Source organism: Paroedura picta, chromosome 2, assembly GCF_049243985.1.
Source record: "Paroedura picta isolate Pp20150507F chromosome 2, Ppicta_v3.0, whole genome shotgun sequence".
Lineage (NCBI taxonomy): Eukaryota > Metazoa > Chordata > Lepidosauria > Squamata > Gekkonidae > Paroedura > Paroedura picta.
The window spans coordinates 7,897,797-7,917,789 of NC_135370.1; the positions used below are offsets into that span (position 1 = coordinate 7,897,797).

At 48.7% G+C, this 19,993-nt stretch overlaps 1 protein-coding gene across 3 annotated transcripts in view; it reads right to left on the bottom strand.

Annotated features, from left to right (window-relative positions):
- Positions 1–19,993, bottom strand: part of SPAG16 (sperm associated antigen 16) — a 477,747-nt gene that overhangs the window by 16,332 nt on the left and 441,422 nt on the right. Inside the window, exon 16 of one of the 3 annotated variants that reach the window (XM_077319328.1) lies at positions 6,637–6,739. The exons of the other annotated variants lie outside the window; for them this stretch is intronic. Within the exon in view, the coding sequence (XP_077175443.1) occupies positions 6,735–6,739 (5 nt within the window). The 3' untranslated portion in view covers positions 6,637–6,734. Of the gene's footprint in view, positions 1–6,636; positions 6,740–19,993 lie in introns of those variants that run through there. 3 annotated transcript variants of the gene reach the window in all.

A 19,993-nucleotide genomic window follows, 5' to 3' on the forward strand; every position in this document is an offset into this window, starting at 1 on the left:
TGGTTTTGCATATCACTTCAATCCCTGGTCTGATCTTCAGTGGCCAATCAGAGGCCCCGCTGCACACAGCCTCCTCAGGCCGCCACCCATTTTCTTAAGATCCCTGGTGGACGCCAAGAGAGGGGCTCTTCTTCATAGCCCTGTGGTTATTCTGCACACCTCCTGTATAAAACGAATGCCCTGGCTTGGACAGCCCATCTTAGCCCAGTCCGATCAGATCCCAGAAGCTAAACAGGGCTAGTCCTTGGTTGGGAGACCACTAAAAAAACTCCAGAGTCACGATGCAGAGGTGGGAAGCACCAAAAACACCTTGGTCCCAGTCTTGCCTTGCAAACCCCGTGACAAAGAAGAAAAGTTGGCTTTTATACTCTGCTTTTCCCTCACGGAAAGAGTCTCACAGCGGCTTACCATCGCCTTCCCTTCCTCACCCCACAACAGACACCCTGTGAGGTAGGTGGGGGTGAGAGAGCTCTAAGAGAACTGTGATTAGCCCAAGGTCACCCAGTTGGCTGTATGTGGAAAAGGAGCGGGGAATCCAACCTGGCTCTCCAGATTAACCACCACAGCAAGCTGACACCTTTTAGAAGAAGAGCGGGGTTTTTTTGTATCCTCTCTTCACTGCCTGAAGGAGTCTCCAAGCGGCTTCCAATTGGCTTCCCTTCTCCTCCCCACAACAGATGCCCTGTGAGAGAGGTGGGGCTGAGAAAGCTCTGACAGAACTGCTCTGTGAGAGCAGCTGTAGCAGGACTGACTAGCGCAAGGTCACTCAGCTGGCTGCCTGTGGAGAAGGAGGAGTAGGGAATCCAACTCAGCTCTCCAGATTAGAAGCTGAACTGGCTCTTACAGGAGTTACTGTGTGGTGGCTGTGACTTTAGGACATCATTCCTCCCCCCCACACACACACAAAAATAAGAATAAATAAAAGACTGGATAGTCAAGATCCCCCTTGCTGCACCTGAGGAAGTGAGCTCTGCTCCACAAAGAAGAAGAAGAGTTGGTTCTTATATGCCGCTTTTCCCTACCTGAAGGAAGCTCAAAGCGGCTTACAGTTGCCTTCCCTTTCCTCTCCCCCCAACAGACACCCTGTGAGGTGGGTGAGGCTGAGAGAGCCCCGATATCACCGCTCAGTCAGAACAGCTTTATCGGAGCCGTGGCGAGCCCAAGGTCACCCAGCTGGCTGCATGTGGGGGAGCGTGGAATCGTACCTGGCATGACAGATTAGAAGTCCGCTCTCCTAACCACTACACCAAAGTCTTAGGGAGGGATGAAATGTTTGTCTTCCAGATATCCTCTCTGAGCAAGGGTTTTCTTTGTTTCCTTTTTGCATGCAGGGACTGGTTTTGAGACATTCGTAGATGGCCTCCTTTTTCACCTGAAGTTCACTCCACTCTATCAGACTGACTTTCTCACTTCCTCCTGCTGCCAGGCAGAGACAGCTAAGGGTCCCACAGGCTCCCCCCCCCCCAGCCAAGAGAAGCAGAGAATGCTGGTGCCTGGGTGTCTGGGCCATTTGATCTCTCCTTTAGTGCCCCTTTCCCCAGGGGTTGGCAGAAGAAGCAGGGACCATTAGTTAAAAAGCACAGAGGAAAAATTGCATAGGGGTTGCTGGGCGGTGCGGAGGGATCTGGCGGTACCTGCAACACCCAGAGCTTTCTTGTGGCCTGGACTTTCATGGACTGGAGCCGGGCTGCTGCAGTGAACTCGGGTCTGCGAAAGCTCAGACCACATGAAGCATCTTCAAGGCACCTCGAGAGGCTATTTGTGTTTTGCACAGAGAGGAAATGGCTCCCTGAGCCCCTCCAAACGCCTCTCAAGGACCTGCCCATTTTTTTAGCCACCAGAGACTACCTTGACAGTGAGGGAGGGACTCAGGTGGGACAGGTATTCCTGACAGGCCCATTGGCCTCAAGCCAGGCTCATCCCACCTAGAATCAGAGTTGGAAGGGACATCCTGGGTCATCTAGTCCAACCCCCTAAACTATGCAGGACACTCATAACCCTATCACTCATCCACTGTAACCTGTGACCCCCTTGAACCTTCACAGAAGCGCCACGGACTGTATAAAGGAGTAAGGGCACTGTGGGAGGAGTTAGGGCGGGCCCTGTCCGGGATAAAAACTCGGAGGGGCCAATCAGGAGCCGCGAAGCGGCACCTGATTGGCCCCTCCAAGTGTCCATCCCGCGGCTCCCCATTCCCTGCTTCACCCGCACAGACAGCCACGGGTGAGTGGTGGGCCGCGCCTCCTTCTCCTGGCCTCGCAGTTGCTCCTTGGACGGCGGCCTGACGCGGCTGCCGGAGACTCCCGTCCGTTCTTCCGACAGACCTCCGAAAATGGCCGCCGCCGCCGCCAGCCAGCCGCCGCCGCCAGCCAGCCGCCGCCGAAAATGGCCGAAAATGGCCGCTGCCGCCGCCGCCAAACAGCCGCCACCGCCGCCAGCCAGCCGCCGCTGCTGCCTGCCAGCCAGCCGCCGCCAAAAATGGCCGCCGCCAAAAATCGCCAACCTCTCAAAATGGCCGCCGCCGCCAGCAAGCAGCCGCCGCCAGCCGAGCCGCTACCGCCGCTACCGCCGTGACTGCCCCGCTGCCGTCCGTCAATACAGGTAGGCCGCTTCCCTGCAGCCCCGGCCCCACTGAAGCCTAATGCCGTCCGGAGGGGGGAGGAGGATAAAGACTTCTGCGGCCCCACAGCTGCGGAAGCCTTTGGGAGTCAGGGGCGGGAGGCCGCGCCCATCTAGCGCCCATTTTATTTGAAATTATAATGGGCTTTAGATCTAGTATCTTTGTAATTCATTTCATCCCATTGGTTCTGGTCCATCTCTCCCAGAATGGGAATGGTTGCCAAGTGCCAGTTTGGCAATCTCCTGGACATTTGGGGCTGGTGGGCCTTGGGGAGGCCTCGCTAGGAATGTGATGCCACAGATTTCACCCTCTGGGGCAGCCATTTTCTCTCGAGGAACTGAGCTTTGTTGCCTGGACATGAACTGTAATTCCAGGAGATCTCCCAGTCCTGCCTGGAGGTTGGCAACCCCAAGGCCCTCAGACGCTAATTGCTGTCTGCAAGAAGGGAGCCCACACATTTCCCTGCTAACGACTCTAATGGCAGATATTAGTATGCCTCCCTCACTAAGAGTGGGTAACACATATAAAACAGCTGTTGCAAACTGTGATTTTAGTAGCTGCAGATAAAATTCCTCATTACTGTCACACCATGCAGAGTGTTATTTACCAAGCAACTGATTTCCTCCGTGCAAAAGATGGTTTATACATTTTTCGTTCTATAAACAGCTCTCCACAAATATAGTAATTATTTCTCGTCTACCTAATGTACACAGCATTTTGCCAAGGAATGCACTCCCGCGACAGTCCCATAACTCCTCGACTCCAGGATGGGAATAAATCTTTTCAAAGATTCACTTCTTGCCAGGAAAAGTAGGTCCCTCCCCTCCCCTGGCCTGCCTCCATTGCTTCCACAGAGGGCTTTGCCTTTTTGAAATAGGAGAGGATTCTTGGGCAAGGATGACCCACACAGAACACTCTGGAGTCAGCACACAAGTAAGAATACAAAGGAGCTGAGAGAGAGGCTTGCAATGGGAAGACTCCAGTGGGAAGACTTCCAGGCCAGACTGGCTAGGCATCATCTGGCCATGGAATTGGGGTCACTGTGGGTGGGCAAGTAGTTGTGAATTTCCTGCAGGGGGTTGGACTAGATGACCATGGAGGTCCCTTCCAACTCTATGATTGTCCGTCTTCTCCTGGGCATCAGTCCTCTCCACCATCTTGACTTCCCACAGCTGGGCTTCTCCACAGGCTTGACGTGTGGGAGGGGAGGGGATTGCTCACATCAAAATCCTCCTATGCTCCATCAGCACTCCTCTCCCAGCTCATAAGAGGGTCTGGCCGGCCTATTATTCTCCTCCCAGAGGCTCCTCCCTCGGGTCCAACTCCTCCCTCTCTTCCTTCCTTCATCCCCCGTCCTGTCTGTCACCCTCCTACCCTTCTCCAATTCCCTTTCCATACCCTGCCTTCTCACAGAAGGACAGGTTTGCCTGATTAGTTGCTGGAGTCCTGTGTCTGGCTGCTATCAGCTACATTTGCTGCCTGGGCCTGTCTCTGGGCCTCTATGACATAACCCCGTCTCCACTCTGGCAGTGCTGTTGCTGCAAGTCGGATGGGGCCTTGGCATCTTCTCTCAACCCCTTCCTGCTGCACAGTGCCCTCAGCTCTGCACGTGCTGAGCCGAGAGTGCTGGCATTGTTTGGCTCCCAGCTGTGTCTTGTTGTGGGGTCTGTTGGGAGCCAGGAAGCTGTCCCGTGGGAAGGGAGGAGTCTGGGGTGGCCTCAAGCTGCTGGATGAAGGCAACCAACACCTTCCCTGGCACCAGCCAAGTCTTTTTGGGAAATGGGTGGGTCCAGGTGAGTCTTTTTCATGCACAAGGTTGGACAGAGGCATTATGTAAAGCGCTTCACCTGGGAAAGCAGCACAGAGATATGCTCAAGACATGGTATGACTGGAGACTCTGGCTACACAAGACTGAGCTGCACAGCTAAATTCCTTAACAGAGCGTACAAGCAGTTCTGTTGGTGCTCACACTTTCCCCAGTCACTGATCGGCTGGCTGACTGATGGACGTGCCATTAGAAAGAAGGAGGCCAAGGCTACAGTGCTGGCGACTTCTGGAGACACTCTGATATTTTGGCAAAATCTCTATGGTTGTCAGAAACCTCATGTATTTCTGCCATGATTATAATCCTGCTGTGGTTTAGTGTGTCCATCTAGCCTGGCCTGTATGCTCTGATGTAACCCAGATGCTTTTGTTTGACACCCCAAGGTTGATTTCCTGCTGTTATATTTTATGAATACCAACCTCCACAGATATTCCTCACCTCTCTCACTTATTGCCCTGTATTCCACCCACCCTCCGTTTTGTCTCTTTAGTACCCATGTCTTCCTGTCCCTTAATGTCTACAGTGTTATCTCCATATTATGACTTCTTTTGAACTGTGCCTGGTTTGAGTTTCTGGAGAGGGGGAGTCTTCTCAAGCCTCTATATCTCCTACGCTCTACGCTCTCCTATCTCCTACGCTCCTACGCTCCCCCTCTGGAGAGGGGGAGCCTTCTCAAGCCTCTATATCTCCTAAGCTATATTTTGTGAGTCAGTTCTGACTATGCCTTCAACGTAGATGCTTGCATGTCTAATAAAGAAACTTTCATTTGAAGAGTTAGCTTATTTAGAATTCACAATGGTAGAAGAAGTTGTACCATAGAGCAGGGGTAGTCAACCTGTGGTCCTCCAGATGTTCATGGACTACAATTCCCATGAGCCACTGCCAGCAAATTGCCATGAACATCTGGAGGACCACAGGTTGACTACCCCTGCCATAGAGCTTTTTGTCACTCAGAAGTTGCTGACATAATGACATCACTTCCTGTGTAATGGTGGTGCCATGGCTTTGCCCTTCTTTCTCACCAATTGCCCAATAGGGACTGGCAACCCTAAACGCAAACAAACTGCTTGTTCAATTCCTGCAATTGACCTACACGAACTTTTAAAATTCATTCAACCAGATAATTAAAGAAAAATATTTGAAGCCAAAAGACCATGCGCAAAAATGAATATTGTCTATGTGGAAGAATGTTGAGATACGAAATATCCTCCTAGATTTGCATAATAATATTCTTCAGTTGGTCACCTTTTTAGTCAGATTTAATTCGTCCTTTTGGTGACATTCGGGCGTGTCTTGAAATGTGAAAGGGGGTGCTTTGCGGGGTGTTCCTTTTTATTTCATCTGAGCTGAAATCTGAGTGATAAATAATCGCACAAGTTAGATGTTAAGAGGTTTCTTGCCAAAGATAATCAGCCTGTCTCCTGTACAGGAATGACAATATCTCATTATCATTCAGTCTACTCAGTGGAGGAAAAAAGATTTCACCCTATCGAGAAAGAAGGCCTTTAGCTGAGCATTAATCATGGAGAGATCTGAGGAAATGATGGGATGTGGAGCTGTTCCACTAAACGGGAGTTCATATGCTATATATTTCTTCTAATAAAATGTAGAATGTGGCTGAGGACATTTATTGTTATATTGCCTGGCAGCAAATAAAAAGATACAATCGGCTGGATCCTTCGCATCCCTGCCTGGCAGTGCCCTCTGCAGCGGAGTTGGGACCATTCGGTGGGCTAAACACCCCTCCCCCCATCTCAGACGCCATCCCTGAATGCTGCGTCACAAGCACACTTTCTGATCTGAATCCTAAATCAGCTCACCATGTCCCTTGGGATTCTGCCCATGGTACACGGTGCAGGCTGAAGTTCTATCAATCAATATTTATTTACGGTCATTCAGACCAAAATTAAAATACGAGCCATTAAAAACTAAAACAATTTAAAAAGAGAAAAAACAGTAATAGTATTATAAAGATTTTAAAAGATCTGACAACATAAAAACTTTAACATTTTACATTCAATATTTAAAACATGGTTTAAGTTGCCCGTGACAAATGGCTCTTTGTCCTTTTAAAATTGGATCAGAAAGAAATTTTCTGATCCAGTTTCATGGCGGCAGTGCAAAATGTAGCTGTGCAGAGAGTTTTTTGCCTGTCTTCGTCTTGAAGCAGCACCTTGACTTTCTCCTTTGGGGAAGATCTTGGGTAGGTGTTCAAAATTGGCTGAATAAAGTTACATCGGATGGCATCATAAATGGGGCAGAACAGAAGCACATGTTCGTCTGACTCTATCAATCTGCTGGCACAAGGACAGAGTCGCTGAGCAACACAGCTGTAGGTTGCTCTCGCAGGCTGAAGTTCAATTTCAGCCTGAGCATCTCGCAGGCTGAAGTTCAATTTCAGTCCGAGCCACGGACAATTGTATAATTGATAGATTTCATTTTGAAAGCTGGCGTATTTGCCTTCCACACCCACTGCCTGTGGCAGTGAAGAATAATAAATACAATTTAAGAAGCAAAACCAATCAAAGTACATCCAATGGAACGGAATCAAAAGACGGCGAAAGCCCCTCGGATTAAGGCAATGCAAACAGCAACGAGTGACGATGCATTAAAAGAATAATACTACCAAAAGCATAGCAAGAAGGGAAAACAAAAACTGCCCGCACAAGAATTAAAACTAGTCTTTTAAACAGTCAGTGCTAAGAACACACACAATAGCATGGGTGAATCTGCAGCAAGTGAAGATTATTTAGGACTATTTATTTATTTATTACATTTATATCCCGCTACTCTCACATGGGCTCGTGGTGGCTAAGAAGATAAAACCCCAATACATAAAAAACCCAATAAGAAGAAGAAGAAGAGTTGGTTCTTATATGCCGCTTTTCCCTACCCGAAGGAAGCTCAAAGCAGCTTGCAGTCGCCTTCCCTTTCCTCTCCCCACAACAGACACCCTGTGGGGTGGGTGAGGCTGAGAGAGCCCCGATATCACCGCTCGGTCAGAACAGTTTTATCAGAGCCGTGGCGAGCCCAAGGTCACCCAACTGGCTGCATGTGGGGAAGCGCAGAATCGAACCTGGCATGCCAGATTAGAAGTCCGCACTCCTAACCACTACACCAAACAATTTCAATCAAACTAGCCAATCAGCTGAAAATAATCCATTCATTCGGCAGCCAAAAACTCATACTAATCATTATTTAAAAAAAAAACCCTCAGGGTGGACAGAGGGGCTCATCTCTCCCTTTAATCCGCCCGTAATAGCCTCAATAGGGCTTAATGGCAAGGGGGGGACCAGATCTTCTTCCGGGCGCAGGCCTCAACCATAGACCTGGCGGAAAAGTGACAGAATGCATTCTGAAACCAACCATTCTTCTGAACCATCTCCAAGGGCAGTCACAGTAGAACTCTATCGGGAAGCCGTAAGAATAAATGACACGAGGCAAGAGTCTGTGCGAAGAAGCCCCGGGTCAGAAGGCACTGCGGTATTTATTGCTTTCCCCACAAAGTTAGACAAAGGAAATTCCTGAAGGCATCGCGTGCTTTCAGGATTGGTTTAGGTTACATTCCAAGCCACATAAGGAAATAGGTCACAAGGGTCGTCTCAGGCTAGGGTTAGATGCAGAAGATTTAGCTGAAAAGGGGTGTGGTTTGCCAGCACCGAACAGCCAAACTCCTACAGAACTCTGTCCCCTTTAGGTAGCTGGAGCTTAGACAGGAATGTTTGGTCACATTTGCCTTGACCCACCGCTCATCCGTTGGCAGAGCAAATTCCCGGTTCCAGATGATGCTGTCGCCAGGCTAGGGCCATCCTAGGCCTGGCTCAACTAAGGCCCTTGTTTGCTCCGGGGCAAGGAAGGGAGGGGAACATAAACTGTTCAACTTTAAAAGATCTTTGTTCCGTTGCGTGATGCAGTTCTGTGTTTTTGTTACATGACATGTTGTTAAGTAGAAAGTAAAAGAAAATATGCTTTCCTCCAGTGGAATTATTGCAAGATGCATTCCAAAATCTGACTTCCTCCCCCCCAAACCCCCAAGCCGAGGTGAGCCTAACAAGTGATAAGAGGCTCATTTCCAGACACGGAATTCCCTTTGGTGGCTCCTGGGACTCAAACTAAGCGTTTGCAGGATCCCACACTTGGCTGCCACTTAACTGGAGAGGGACTGTGAAAAAGAGTCCTCTGCAAAGTTCCCAGCCTGCTGGAGGGGGAGCCTTGCGGGGCTGATGAGGCTCGCCTGCCCCAGGGCTGATGTCTGTATGGCTGGTCGATGAGGACAGCTGGGAAGTCAAGCCAATACAAGCGCTTGATGGACAGCAGCTATTGAAGAGCTGCCCGCCAAGATGATGCCTGCAATGAGGCTTGTGGCAGGAATCGATCCCATCGCCCTCCCGCCCCCGCCTGGGGCAACGGAATAATGGGGGGGGGGGGGTAGAGAAGGTTAAAACGCTGCCCAAAGAGAAGGTGACTGAGAACAAGAAGAAAGCACTGCATCATCTGCTGATGGAGCGCCTAAATGAATTAATCACCATACAATTACCTTTATGATATTCTGAGCTCAAAGACAGATCACTGGGGAACTTTTATAAGGTGGAGAGGAGGACGGAGCTGCCCTTGAAAAATGTTCAGAGGCTTTGATGAGGGTGAGATGCTCCAGCCTTCTTCCCCCCCCCCCCCCAAGATGTGCCTCTCCAGCCTCTCTGGCCTGACCCCCCAGACAGTGACACCAGAAGGAAGGAAGGAAGGAAGGAAGGAAGGAAGGAAGGAAGGAAGGAAGGAAGGAAGGAAGGGAGGGAGGGAGGGAGGGAGGGAGGAGGGAAGGAGGGAGGAAGGAAGGAAGGAAGGAAGGAAGGAAGGAAGGGAAGGAGGGAGGGAGGAAGGAACAAAAGGAGGGAGGGAGGGAGGAGCATCGGGAGTGGCAAGTACTGTTGACCCAAGGGTTACTTATGGGATATCAAAAAGTAACAGAACCATAAGTCAGGTTCCTCAGTCACACACTGCCCTCTGCAAGACTGTAGGGAAGGTGAGAGCTCATGTGACCAGTGAGAGAGAGAGAGAGAGAGAGATTTTGCAGAGTCAACGAATTGGCCGTTCTGAGTTATTCAAATCCAATTGGGGAGGTCTGATTCCTTCAACCATCATTCCAGTTACATGCCTTGAGCAATTCAGACTTCCAGATAGACGGGTTGTGAACTTGCGTTCTGACCTCATGGTGAGTTGCCTACCTGGTGTCTGGGAAGTCATAGATGTTTACATGCAAATGCTAGAAGGGTCTGAAATAAAATAAAGGAGCTGGAATGTCAGAGGGGAACACAGAAACTGGGGGCTGTTCAGAAACTTGGTGGGATGAGGATAACCAGTGGGCTGGGAAATACTTGGAAACTTTCAGGGGTGGAGTCAGTAGTGGGCGGGATTTGGGGGCGGGGAAGGACCTCAGTGGAGTGTAATGCCAAGGAGTCCAACCTTCAAAGCAGCCATTTTCTCCAGGGGAACTGATCTCTGTCACCTGGGGATGGGGATCTCCAGGTCCCACGAGGGGACTGGCATGCCTAAGGCAGCTTTGGAAGAAAAGGGATGTATATGTAAAATGGCATCTTGATCTCATTTGCCCACTTTCCCAGCATGTTCTGATCTCGTTGAATTATCTCTCTATCTTCTGGGGTGTTAGCTATTCCTCCCAATTTGGTGTCATCTGAATGAGGAGTCTCTCCACTCCCTCATCTAGTCTAGATCATTGATAAAAATGTTGAAAAGTTCCAGACCCAGTACCACGCCGCATGGCACCCCACTGCTCAACTTGGTTTTCTCCCCATTTCCCTATCCACCTAACCATCTGAAAATCCAGCCTGCAGTCTTCCAGTTTACCCGTCAGAACATCATGGGGAACCTCGTCAGAAGCCTGACTGAAATCCAGGTAAACAGCATCAACTCAGTTTCCACATTCTAGTAAACCCATCACTTGGTCAGAGAAGAAAACCAGGTTGGTCTGATAGGCCCTGTTGGAGACAAATCCATGCTGACATCGTCTTTAGCCCAAGATTCATCTTTGTACATTTGAGAATATGTCTCTCAATTTGTCTTTGCTTTGCACTCCCAGCTGTGGGGCGGACTGGATCACATTTCCCTGTCTTGCACGATCAGTGTGCTTTCTCTATTTGAACGTTCAGCTTTTCCATCTTGAACGGTGGCCTCTCCTCTGTGCACCAAGAACAGAGCTCTGACCTCACTAAGGGTCATCTGGTGCTTGAATAATCCCCATTGCCCATCCTTGGCTTCAAAACATCTTCGAAATGCAGGTGGACAGATATTGATCAGACCCCAAAGGTGACTCAGGAATGCTTTGACAAAGTCATGAAAAGCAGAGACTTGAAAAAGAGGGTGAGAAAATTTTGTCCCCCTCGGGGGAAAAGCTGAACTGGAAGCTGATGCTTTAGCAAAATAATGTAATTTTCACCCGTGGCATCTCTATTAGGCCTGCTCTTGTAACCAGGTGTTCTTCTGGCTGTCACTTCTCAGGGCTGCCGGATTCTGTGCCTTGACAGGCTGGACACGGCCCTGGGAAACTTGGCACCTGTCCCAGCTGCACTTAACAGCGGCCACTCTTGAAGCCCCATCTGGCAGAATACCTCCCAGAAGAAGAAGAGCTGGGCTTTAGACCCACTTCTCTCTACCTGAAGGAGTCTCAAAGCGGCTGACAATCGCCTTCCCTTTCCTCTCCCCACAACAGACACAGGGTGTGGGGTTGAGAGACCTCAGTTTACTGAAGAAGAAAAAGAGTTGCTTGACTAGAAGGTGGCGACTATACCAGTAACAACGCGGACCCAGCTTTTGGCAACAAAAATGGCTGCAGCCGTTTATTACCCTGGACCCCTCCAACCGGAGGGTTGGCCCGAATGCAGGAAAGGGAGCCTCCCCTGGCCAGCCTTGAACCGTGGCACTCCGGCTCCACGCCTCTCCCCCAGCCAGGAGGATGGGACGCCTTCCGCCGCGGGATCCCTGGGAAGCGACCTCGGTGGACCCAACGAGTGTCTGCCTCCATCAGGTCCTCTGTCCGCTTGGCCCCGGGCCCCTGGCCTCCCAGCCGGGTAGGCCGCGCCCGGTTACGGCTGATCTCATTAATGAGACCCCCTCTTTTCCGGGGAGTCCCGTGCGCAGACGGGCTCCCCGCCAAAAGGCTCCCTTCCTGGCATAACCCATGGCTGCGACAGAAACTGACCACAAAGGGAGGGTAACTGTCCGGGCAGCGTGTCCTAGGCAAAGAGGATGGGCTGCCTGCTCCTGGCCTATTTAAGGCCGGCAGCCCCGCCCCTCTTGGACAGGTCGCGGCTGGGTCCGTGCTGTTCCAGCCGCCCCCGCCGCGTCAACAGCGGCCACGTTCATTCGCGGCCACGATTTCTTATATGCCGCTTTTCCAAAGGAGTCTCAAAGCAGCTTACAACAAGTCCCCTTCCTCTCCCCACAACAGAGACTCTGCGAGGGAGGTGGAATTGAGAGAGCCCTGAGATTACTGAAGAAGAGGAGTGGAGCTAAGAGAGCCCTGAGATTACTGCTTTCTGAGAACAGCACTACCAGGATTAGCCCAAGGTCACCCAGCTGGCTGCATGTGGAGGAGTGGGGAATCAAACCCGGCTCTTCAGATTACAAGCCACCCCTCTTAACCAGAATACATTAAGACAGCCAGCTTGGTGTAGTGGTTAGGAGTGCAGACTTCTAATCTGGCAAGCCTGGTTCGATTCTGCACTCCCTCACATGCAGCCAGCTGGGTGACTTTGGGCTCTTCACGGCACTGATAAAGCTGTTCTGACAGAGCACTGATATCAGGGCTCTCTCAGCCTCACCCACCTCACAGACATGTTGTGGGGAGAGGAATGAGAAGGCGCTTTGAGCCTCCTTCGGGTAGAGAAAAGTGGCATATAAGAACCAACTCTTCTTCTTGTTAAACTGACTGAATATAATAAATAAAGGTAACAATAGCAATAACAATAAACAGAGAATAACATTCTAACAGTGAACAATCTAACAGGCCCATGGCTGGTCAGATCTGTCGCATGGGTTCAAGGGAGGGGGGTTTGAGGTCCAGTAGGTGTTGTTTAATTTTGGTCAACCTCAACCAAATGCCTGGTGAAAAAGTTCCCTTTTGCAGGCCTTACAGAACTGTTTTAGTTCCATTAAGGTCCTCATCTCCTCTGGGAGCTTGTTCCACCAGATGGGGGCCAGGACACAAAAGGCTCTGGCCCTAGTTGAGGTTAAGAGGACTTCCTTAAGGCCAGGGATCACTAGCTAATTGGAGATGGTGGAGTGCAAAGCTCCTTGAGGAGCGTAGGCAGAAAGGCGGTCCCTCAGGTACACCGGGCCCCATACTGCGTACGGCCTCAAAAGCTGGCAGAGGCTGCTTGTCACGCCTGCTATTTATTGCAAGTTCCCAACAGCTAAACACTAATTGGCTATTTTTTGAGACCACCAAAAGTTTATTCATGGCATAAGCTTTCATGTGCAAACACATTTCATCAGATACCTGCACTTGATTATGTGTGTATGCACACGAACACTTATATCTGGCATGCAACTTTGTCGGTCTTCAAGGTGCCATTCAAACTATATTCAGTTGCTTCAGACCAACACGGTGACCCACCTGAATCTACCAGCATGGCTGTCCCATTCCCTTAGATGCCCAGGGAGTCTCCTGCAGTCACACCTGGCTGATACTTACTAATGACACCATTCAATTGGCTTGCCACTCCTGTGATCTGGGGAGAGTTCAAAAGCCTGCACAATGTTTTTTTTTTTGTTGACATGGATTGTACTAATAAAACCATGGTCTTGGATCAGAATAACGTGGATGATTCCATGGGTTTGTCCTTGTTCTTGCCAGCTACAATCTGCAGGGACCCCTCCCTTCCCCAGGGCTCTGGACTTCTGCTCCCAAATTTGACCCTGGCAAAACCACTGACTACCAAAAGTTGTTCAGATGATAGATCCCTTTGTCAACCAAAATGTCACTGCAAAGTTGTGGACAGTCATAAGCAAAACAGATGCAAACTTTGGGTTTGATATTTAAGAATGAATGAAAATCAATGCATTTTCTCTTCTAATTGGTTTAGGACTGCCTGTCACTGTTGACAGGATAAACAGTTTCTGGATTATTGATGAAATCCTCAAGGCAGCAGAAGATAACTAGACAATTAGTTCTGATAAGATTTGCAAGACACCTGTTGTAGCTGCCACAGGAGGTGGTGGAGGCTACAAGCATACGAAGCTTCAAGTAGGGGGTTGGATAAACATATGGAGCAGAGGTCCATCAGTGGCCATGAGCTACAAGGTGGAACACTGTTTGGGGGTAGTCTTCTTGTTGCTTGGGAGGGGGGGGCAAGAGTGGGAGTTCTTCTGGAGTTCAGGCCCTGCTGGCGGACCTCCTGAGGGACCCTGGGTTTTGACCACTGTGTGACACAGACTGTTGGACTGGATGGGCCATTGATCTCATCCAACATGGTTTCTCTTACGTTCTTATGTCTGGGAAAATGATGTTCTATCTTGGTGCTTGGGGGACAAGAGTGGGAGTCCTTCTGGTGTTCTGGCCCTGCTGATGGACCTCCTGAGGCACCCTGGCTTTTGGCTCCTATGTGACACAGAGTGTTGAACTGGATGGACCACTGGCCTGATCCAACATGTCTTCTCTTATGTTCTTATGCTTGGGGAAGTGATGCTCTATCGTTTTACTTGGGGGGCAAGAGTGGGAGGCCTTCTCGCTAGTGGACCTCCTGATAGCACCTGGGACACAGAGTGTTGTGGGACACAGAGTGTTGGACTAGGTGGGCCACTGGCCTGATCCAGTACAACCTCTCTTATATTCTTAACCAAACAGTTTCCTATGAAGAGCATCATTATATTCCACTCTGTTAAAAAGCAATAATATTCAAATAGCACATCTGAAAATTGTCGCAATCCAGCTTTTACTGGAATGCATGCAAATGCTAGAATTAGTGAGCAACAGGGGAAAGCAGTTAATTTATTATTTATTTATTATTTCACTATCATTTATTATTATTAATTTATTTATTAATTCACTATCATTAATATTAATTCTAGAATATCTATGTGAACAAGAAAAAAAATACCCTAGAAGGTGAGAAGGGATTATTTTGATTATAGTTGCATATGTTGGGTCAACAAGGTCATGCAAAACTTGGTAGAAGAAGCTGAAGCCTACAGAGTTGGCAAGGAAGAAGAAACAGAAAAGGGGTCCTATTTTCTTGCTCCCCCTCACCAATGGCTGACCAGGAGGATTAAAAGGCAGGCTAGAAGGATTCTTGCCTTAGTAGCCATGTTGGACACTAGTAACCATGCTGAGAGGCAGGGCAATGTCAGAGGGAAGTCTCAGCCTCTCTGCTCTGCATATTAGTCCTCTAGGGCAGGGGTAGTCAACCTGTGGTCCTCCAGATGTTCTACAATTCCCATCAGCCCCTGCCAGCAAATGGGAATTTTAGTCCATGGACATCTGGAGGACCACAAGTTGACTACCCCTGTTCTAGGGCAGCGGGTGGACCACTGTGTGGAACAGAAGAAGAAAAGTTCGTTTTTATACCCCACTTTTCACTACCTGAAGGAGTCTCAAAGTGGCTTACAATCGCCTTCCCTTCCTCTCCCTACGACACCCTGAGAGAGCTGTTTGACTAGATGCGCCTTTAAAACCAATGAAATTTAATTCAGGGTGGCAATGCATTTATATAAGACCGAACATGCATTGGCACGTGTAAGTGTCAATATAAAAAAGGGGGGGGGGTTAGACCAACAAACCTATGATTGGTTGCCCCCATTGATTGACAGGCTGAGGAGCGGAGAAAGAAAGAGTGTGTTGCTCTCTCCTTTGCTTTTTCCTCAGGATGTGAGAAGGGGAAAATGCAAGACAACGCGGCAGGTAGGATTTAAAGTATGGAGGGGAGAAATAATGTGATTAATATCACATTATCGCAGGTGAATGGTAATGCTCAGTGTAAGCAAAAATCATTGGTGAACTGTCTTATTGTAGAAGCCATAACTTTAATTGCCACAAATTGGAAAAATGCAAGAAATATCGCATTAGATAAATGGAGAAATAAAATAAGGCAGTTCATGATTTTGGAAGAATTAACCAACAATATTAAAATAATTCATGGGGAAAAAAGCATGAGGATTTGAATGTTTGGGTCGATGTGGTATATTATTTAAAGAACTTTTCAGATTGTAATATATGGAAAACAATAATATAATTGGAGACTTGAGACGTGTGTAATGGATTTGAATTGTAATAGAAATTTTTTTTAATGATTGAAGCATCAGACTTTGTATTTTCTTTCGTGTGTCTTAATTTTGATTAGTATTGTTCTTTTTGAAATTAAATAAAAATATTATTTAAAAAAACACTGCCTCTGTTTTCACCACCTTGAAGAATTTGGCACCATCTGCAAACTTGGGCTGCTCAACCAAGTTCCAGATCATGAAAGCAATTAAATAGACCCTCCCTTATAGCAACCCTTGTGGGACGCCACCGCTCCCTCCCATCCATTGCTAGAACTGTCTATTTATGTCTGTTCCTGGCTTCCTCTTGTTTAGCCATATTTTAATTCAAAACAGGAGCTGTCTTCTTACCCCACAACTGCTAAACTTACTCAGGAGCCTTTTAGAAGTCCACATATATCGCCTCCCCCCAATCCTGCAGAACCATATGCTGGTTCCTTCTCAAAAACATCTAAAAGGTGGGTGAGGCGGGACTTCCCTTAGCAACAGATGTCACTTTAAAAGCAGGCCCCAAAATGTGGACATTTGTTTTCAGGTTACAGATGAACCACGTCCTGTTTAATTACTACTGAGTTACTAAGAGTCAGCCTGGGGTAGTTGTTAAGGATTATGGCTACTATCTGGAGAACCTCAAAGACCGATCATGCACGGGGGCAGGTAATCTGGCAGCAGGGCAGCCCCAATTGTGCATGATGCTGCCACCATCCCAGCCCTGGCCTGATGCAGTGCCCTGGAAGGTCTGTGGTATGCGAATGTGGGAACTCCCGCATTCCCCACAATACCGCGCGTGCCATCTGTGGCCCTCTGGCACTAGCCCCTGCAGGGACACCCTACATCCCTGTCAGCTCTGTGAAGCCACAGAGCTGGACGGGGCATTCCCCCACCCCCACCTTTGCAGGAGAGCAGCATGCCACTCCCCTGCCATTGTGCAGTGGGGGCCCCCACGCCCCCATATTGCCACTGCCGCGCAATGCACAGGGCTCTTCCAACCCCTTTGTAGTGCGCTTTTGCGTGCTACGCCGGGGGAGTTTCTCCCCCGTGCATACGCGGGAAGTGGCGGGGCATGCCACACCGGCATAAGGACCTGGTGGCAGCCCAGCGTGGGTCATAATGGGTCAAGGTAAGGCATCCTTCTGGACTGAATTGAGACCTCAGTTTCCTGATTTCTCCAGGCCTACTACCCCTCCTGCATATCATGCCTGCTATTGCCATTTGCTAAGGAGCGCATGCAGATGCTCACACATACCCCCCATGAGACGAGTGTGCCAAATTGTATATGTATTTTCCACAGATATGAACAGTTCCGCATACTCGACACCTTCTAAAGGCTTCCACCATCAATGCACCAACAGGGTTTTTTAATGTGTGTTTGAAGATAAATTTTGTGATGTGCTCTCAAGGATATTTAGCATTTCGGGATGGCCTGCATTAGCCTGTCATTCTTCTGTCAGATGTAGAGAAGCCGAAGTCTGCGGAATGACAGAATAATAAGGTTGTCAGCTCCCCCCCCCCCATCTATTTGAACGACTTTTGCCCGACAGGGAAGATGACTTTTTTTTTTAATTGTCAAGAGCAAGATAACACACATCACTCACCAGAACCATTTCCTGAAAACTAATGTAAATTAAGCCATGATGATTGCTTCAGTACACTAGGCCACTGGGGGTGTCTGTGGAGGGGTAATGGGTGTGGAGAGAGAAAGGACCACACTCCAGTGGTGCCTCCATGCGGTTGAGCATCTGCCTGGTGTGCAGAAGGTCCCCGGTTCAATCCCATATAACAGGGGAAGTCAAACTCTGGCCCTCCAGATGTCCATGGACTACAATTCCGATGAGCCCCAGCCAGTGTTCGCTGGCAGGGACTCATAGGAATTGTAGTCTATGGACATCTGGAGGGCCGCAGTTTGACTACCCCTGCCATATAAGAAGGAAGGGAGGATGTGAAAGGCCTTGAACTGAGAGATCGAAGAGCCCCGAATTGCCCTTTGGACCAGATGTGCAATCTGTATAGAGCAGTTCTGTGTGATCGTCCCTTTTCTGACTCTGGCCCCTTGGTTGTTGCTCTTTAGGCACAGTTTTTTCTTTATCAAATCTTCAAGGATTCATTCCCCCCGGGCTTCCTTGCACCCTCCATTCCTGCCCCTGGTAAAGAGTCCTGCTGCCGTCTTCAGTAACTGAACCCCATAATGCAATGTATTTTGCAGCTGGATTTTCCAGTGCGAAATCCACTTCTTGCATGCATTGAAAGTACCAGAGATCGATCTTCTTCTATTGTACTTGTGAGGATGATGACAAGAGACTGAAATGTGGGCCGTTCAAACTCCTGCCAAATCTAGCCTGTTTGTCATCCATGGAAGGCGGGTGAGGGTTGGTGACACAGGGGTGGGTGGGGATGCCAACCTCTAGGTAATTTGTTTGACTTGAAGCTGGCAACTCTCCATCCTTTGCTGGTGGATGGGGTGTGGGGTGGGGATCTACCATAGAGTTTTTGCCCAGGTACCAGAGTGTCACCCTGATGGCCTGGATGAGATGACATCATTTCCAGGTCACATGGGCCTCTCTTGGTGCTCTCAGTAACTCCTCCCATCCCCCAGCAGTTGCCTGGCAACAGTATTCTCCTCTTCCTGTTGCAATGCAGAAATTAGAAGCATTACTTCTGTCCCTACCTAGTTTGGAGGGAGGGAAGAAAACGAGCTCTTATTTGCTTTTCTTTTGTTGCAACATGGAGATTAAAAACATAAAATAACTACACAATGAGGACTGACTCCTTGCATCAGTCAGTGGGATCCAGTCCATGAAAACTTGTGCTGGTGTGGGGGGAACTGGTGTAATCATTGAGTTGTCACATGTCTCTGAGCCATTTTGATGATCCAGAATACAGGCAAGCCCTAAACAGTACAGCACCTAGTGTCAGATGCTGCCTTACCAGCCATTTTGGAACTTTTCTCCACTCCTCCTTGAAACTAGGGGCAGGGGAACTTGACACGTAGAACTGTGTGTGCTAAATTTAATTTCAGTGTCCATGTAAGACAGAGTTATGCATTTATGTATTTAATCCTTAAATTTCTATAACTGCCCTTCCTAGCTCTTCCGGCTTGGGGCGGTGGAATTTTTGAGAAGGCAATAAATGCTTTCTGCAGATGTATCCCCATGAAACAATTAAAGGATTTGCATAAATGATCCCTGGCCCAAAAGAAGCACACTTGACCTTGACCAGGGTCAAAGCCTTCTCTGTCCTGTACCCCACCTGGCGGAATGAGCTCCCGGATAAAATCAGGGCCCTGATGGAACTAAAACAGTTAAGCAGGGCCTGCAAAAGGGAGCTCCTCTGCCAGACACTTGGTTGAGGTTGACCTGAACCAACAATACCCGCTGGGCCCCTGAACCTCCCTCCCAGGAATCCATGTGCCTAAATCTATACCATGTTTGATTACTGTTTGATTACTATTCTGTTAAATTGTTATCTTCTGTTACTATAACTATTGTCACCCTTGTTACATTCTAGTTTATTGGCAAAATTGAGTTCAGTGTATAATTCTTTACATTCCACATATATGAATATCCATTGTTCCTTTTTATATATTTGTGAAACAGGCCTGGGGGTGGAGACTGTCCTGGCAGTCTGAGATGGAATAGGGCCAATCAGGGTGTGGCCAGTACAGAGGCATCGAGAGCACTTTGCGGGTCCCAGGGAAGTGGTTGCACTGCTGGCGGTGCAGGGGGGGGGGAAGGTTCCCTTCCCTTGGGCTCACAAAGTGCTCTTGCCGCCTCACAGATTAGAACAAGTACAGGTTACCCCCCCATTTTGAAAAAGAATGAGGACCATTCCGCACAAGGGGCAATGTTGCTAAATCTGTGCACTACTGAAAAGCGCAGCAATCAATAGCGGCAGGTCTCGGTAACGCACACAGCCGTTTTTATTGAAAAAAAGGCTCTCCCACTAGCACTGTTCTCATAACACGCAAGTTTCTGGTCTCACTGAAATCGCAACAAAGGAGGCGATATTTTTCCATACTTCCTCCCGCCCCTGGCTGTCAATCACACAGAACAGCCAATTAACTGTTATGTTCCTGCTTCCCTTTAAAAACTGCTTTTTAAGAACCCCAAAACACCTGTAGCAACGCATATTTGTTCATTTGATGTATCAGAAAGCCCTTTTTCACTGGCGTAGGAGCTGGTGCTTAATCGTTTACACGCTCTTAAAGTTAAAAAAAAAATCCCCCCCATGCAATTTCTTACCTGACAAAATCCAGCTCCTGGAACTGTGATCTGAGGAGC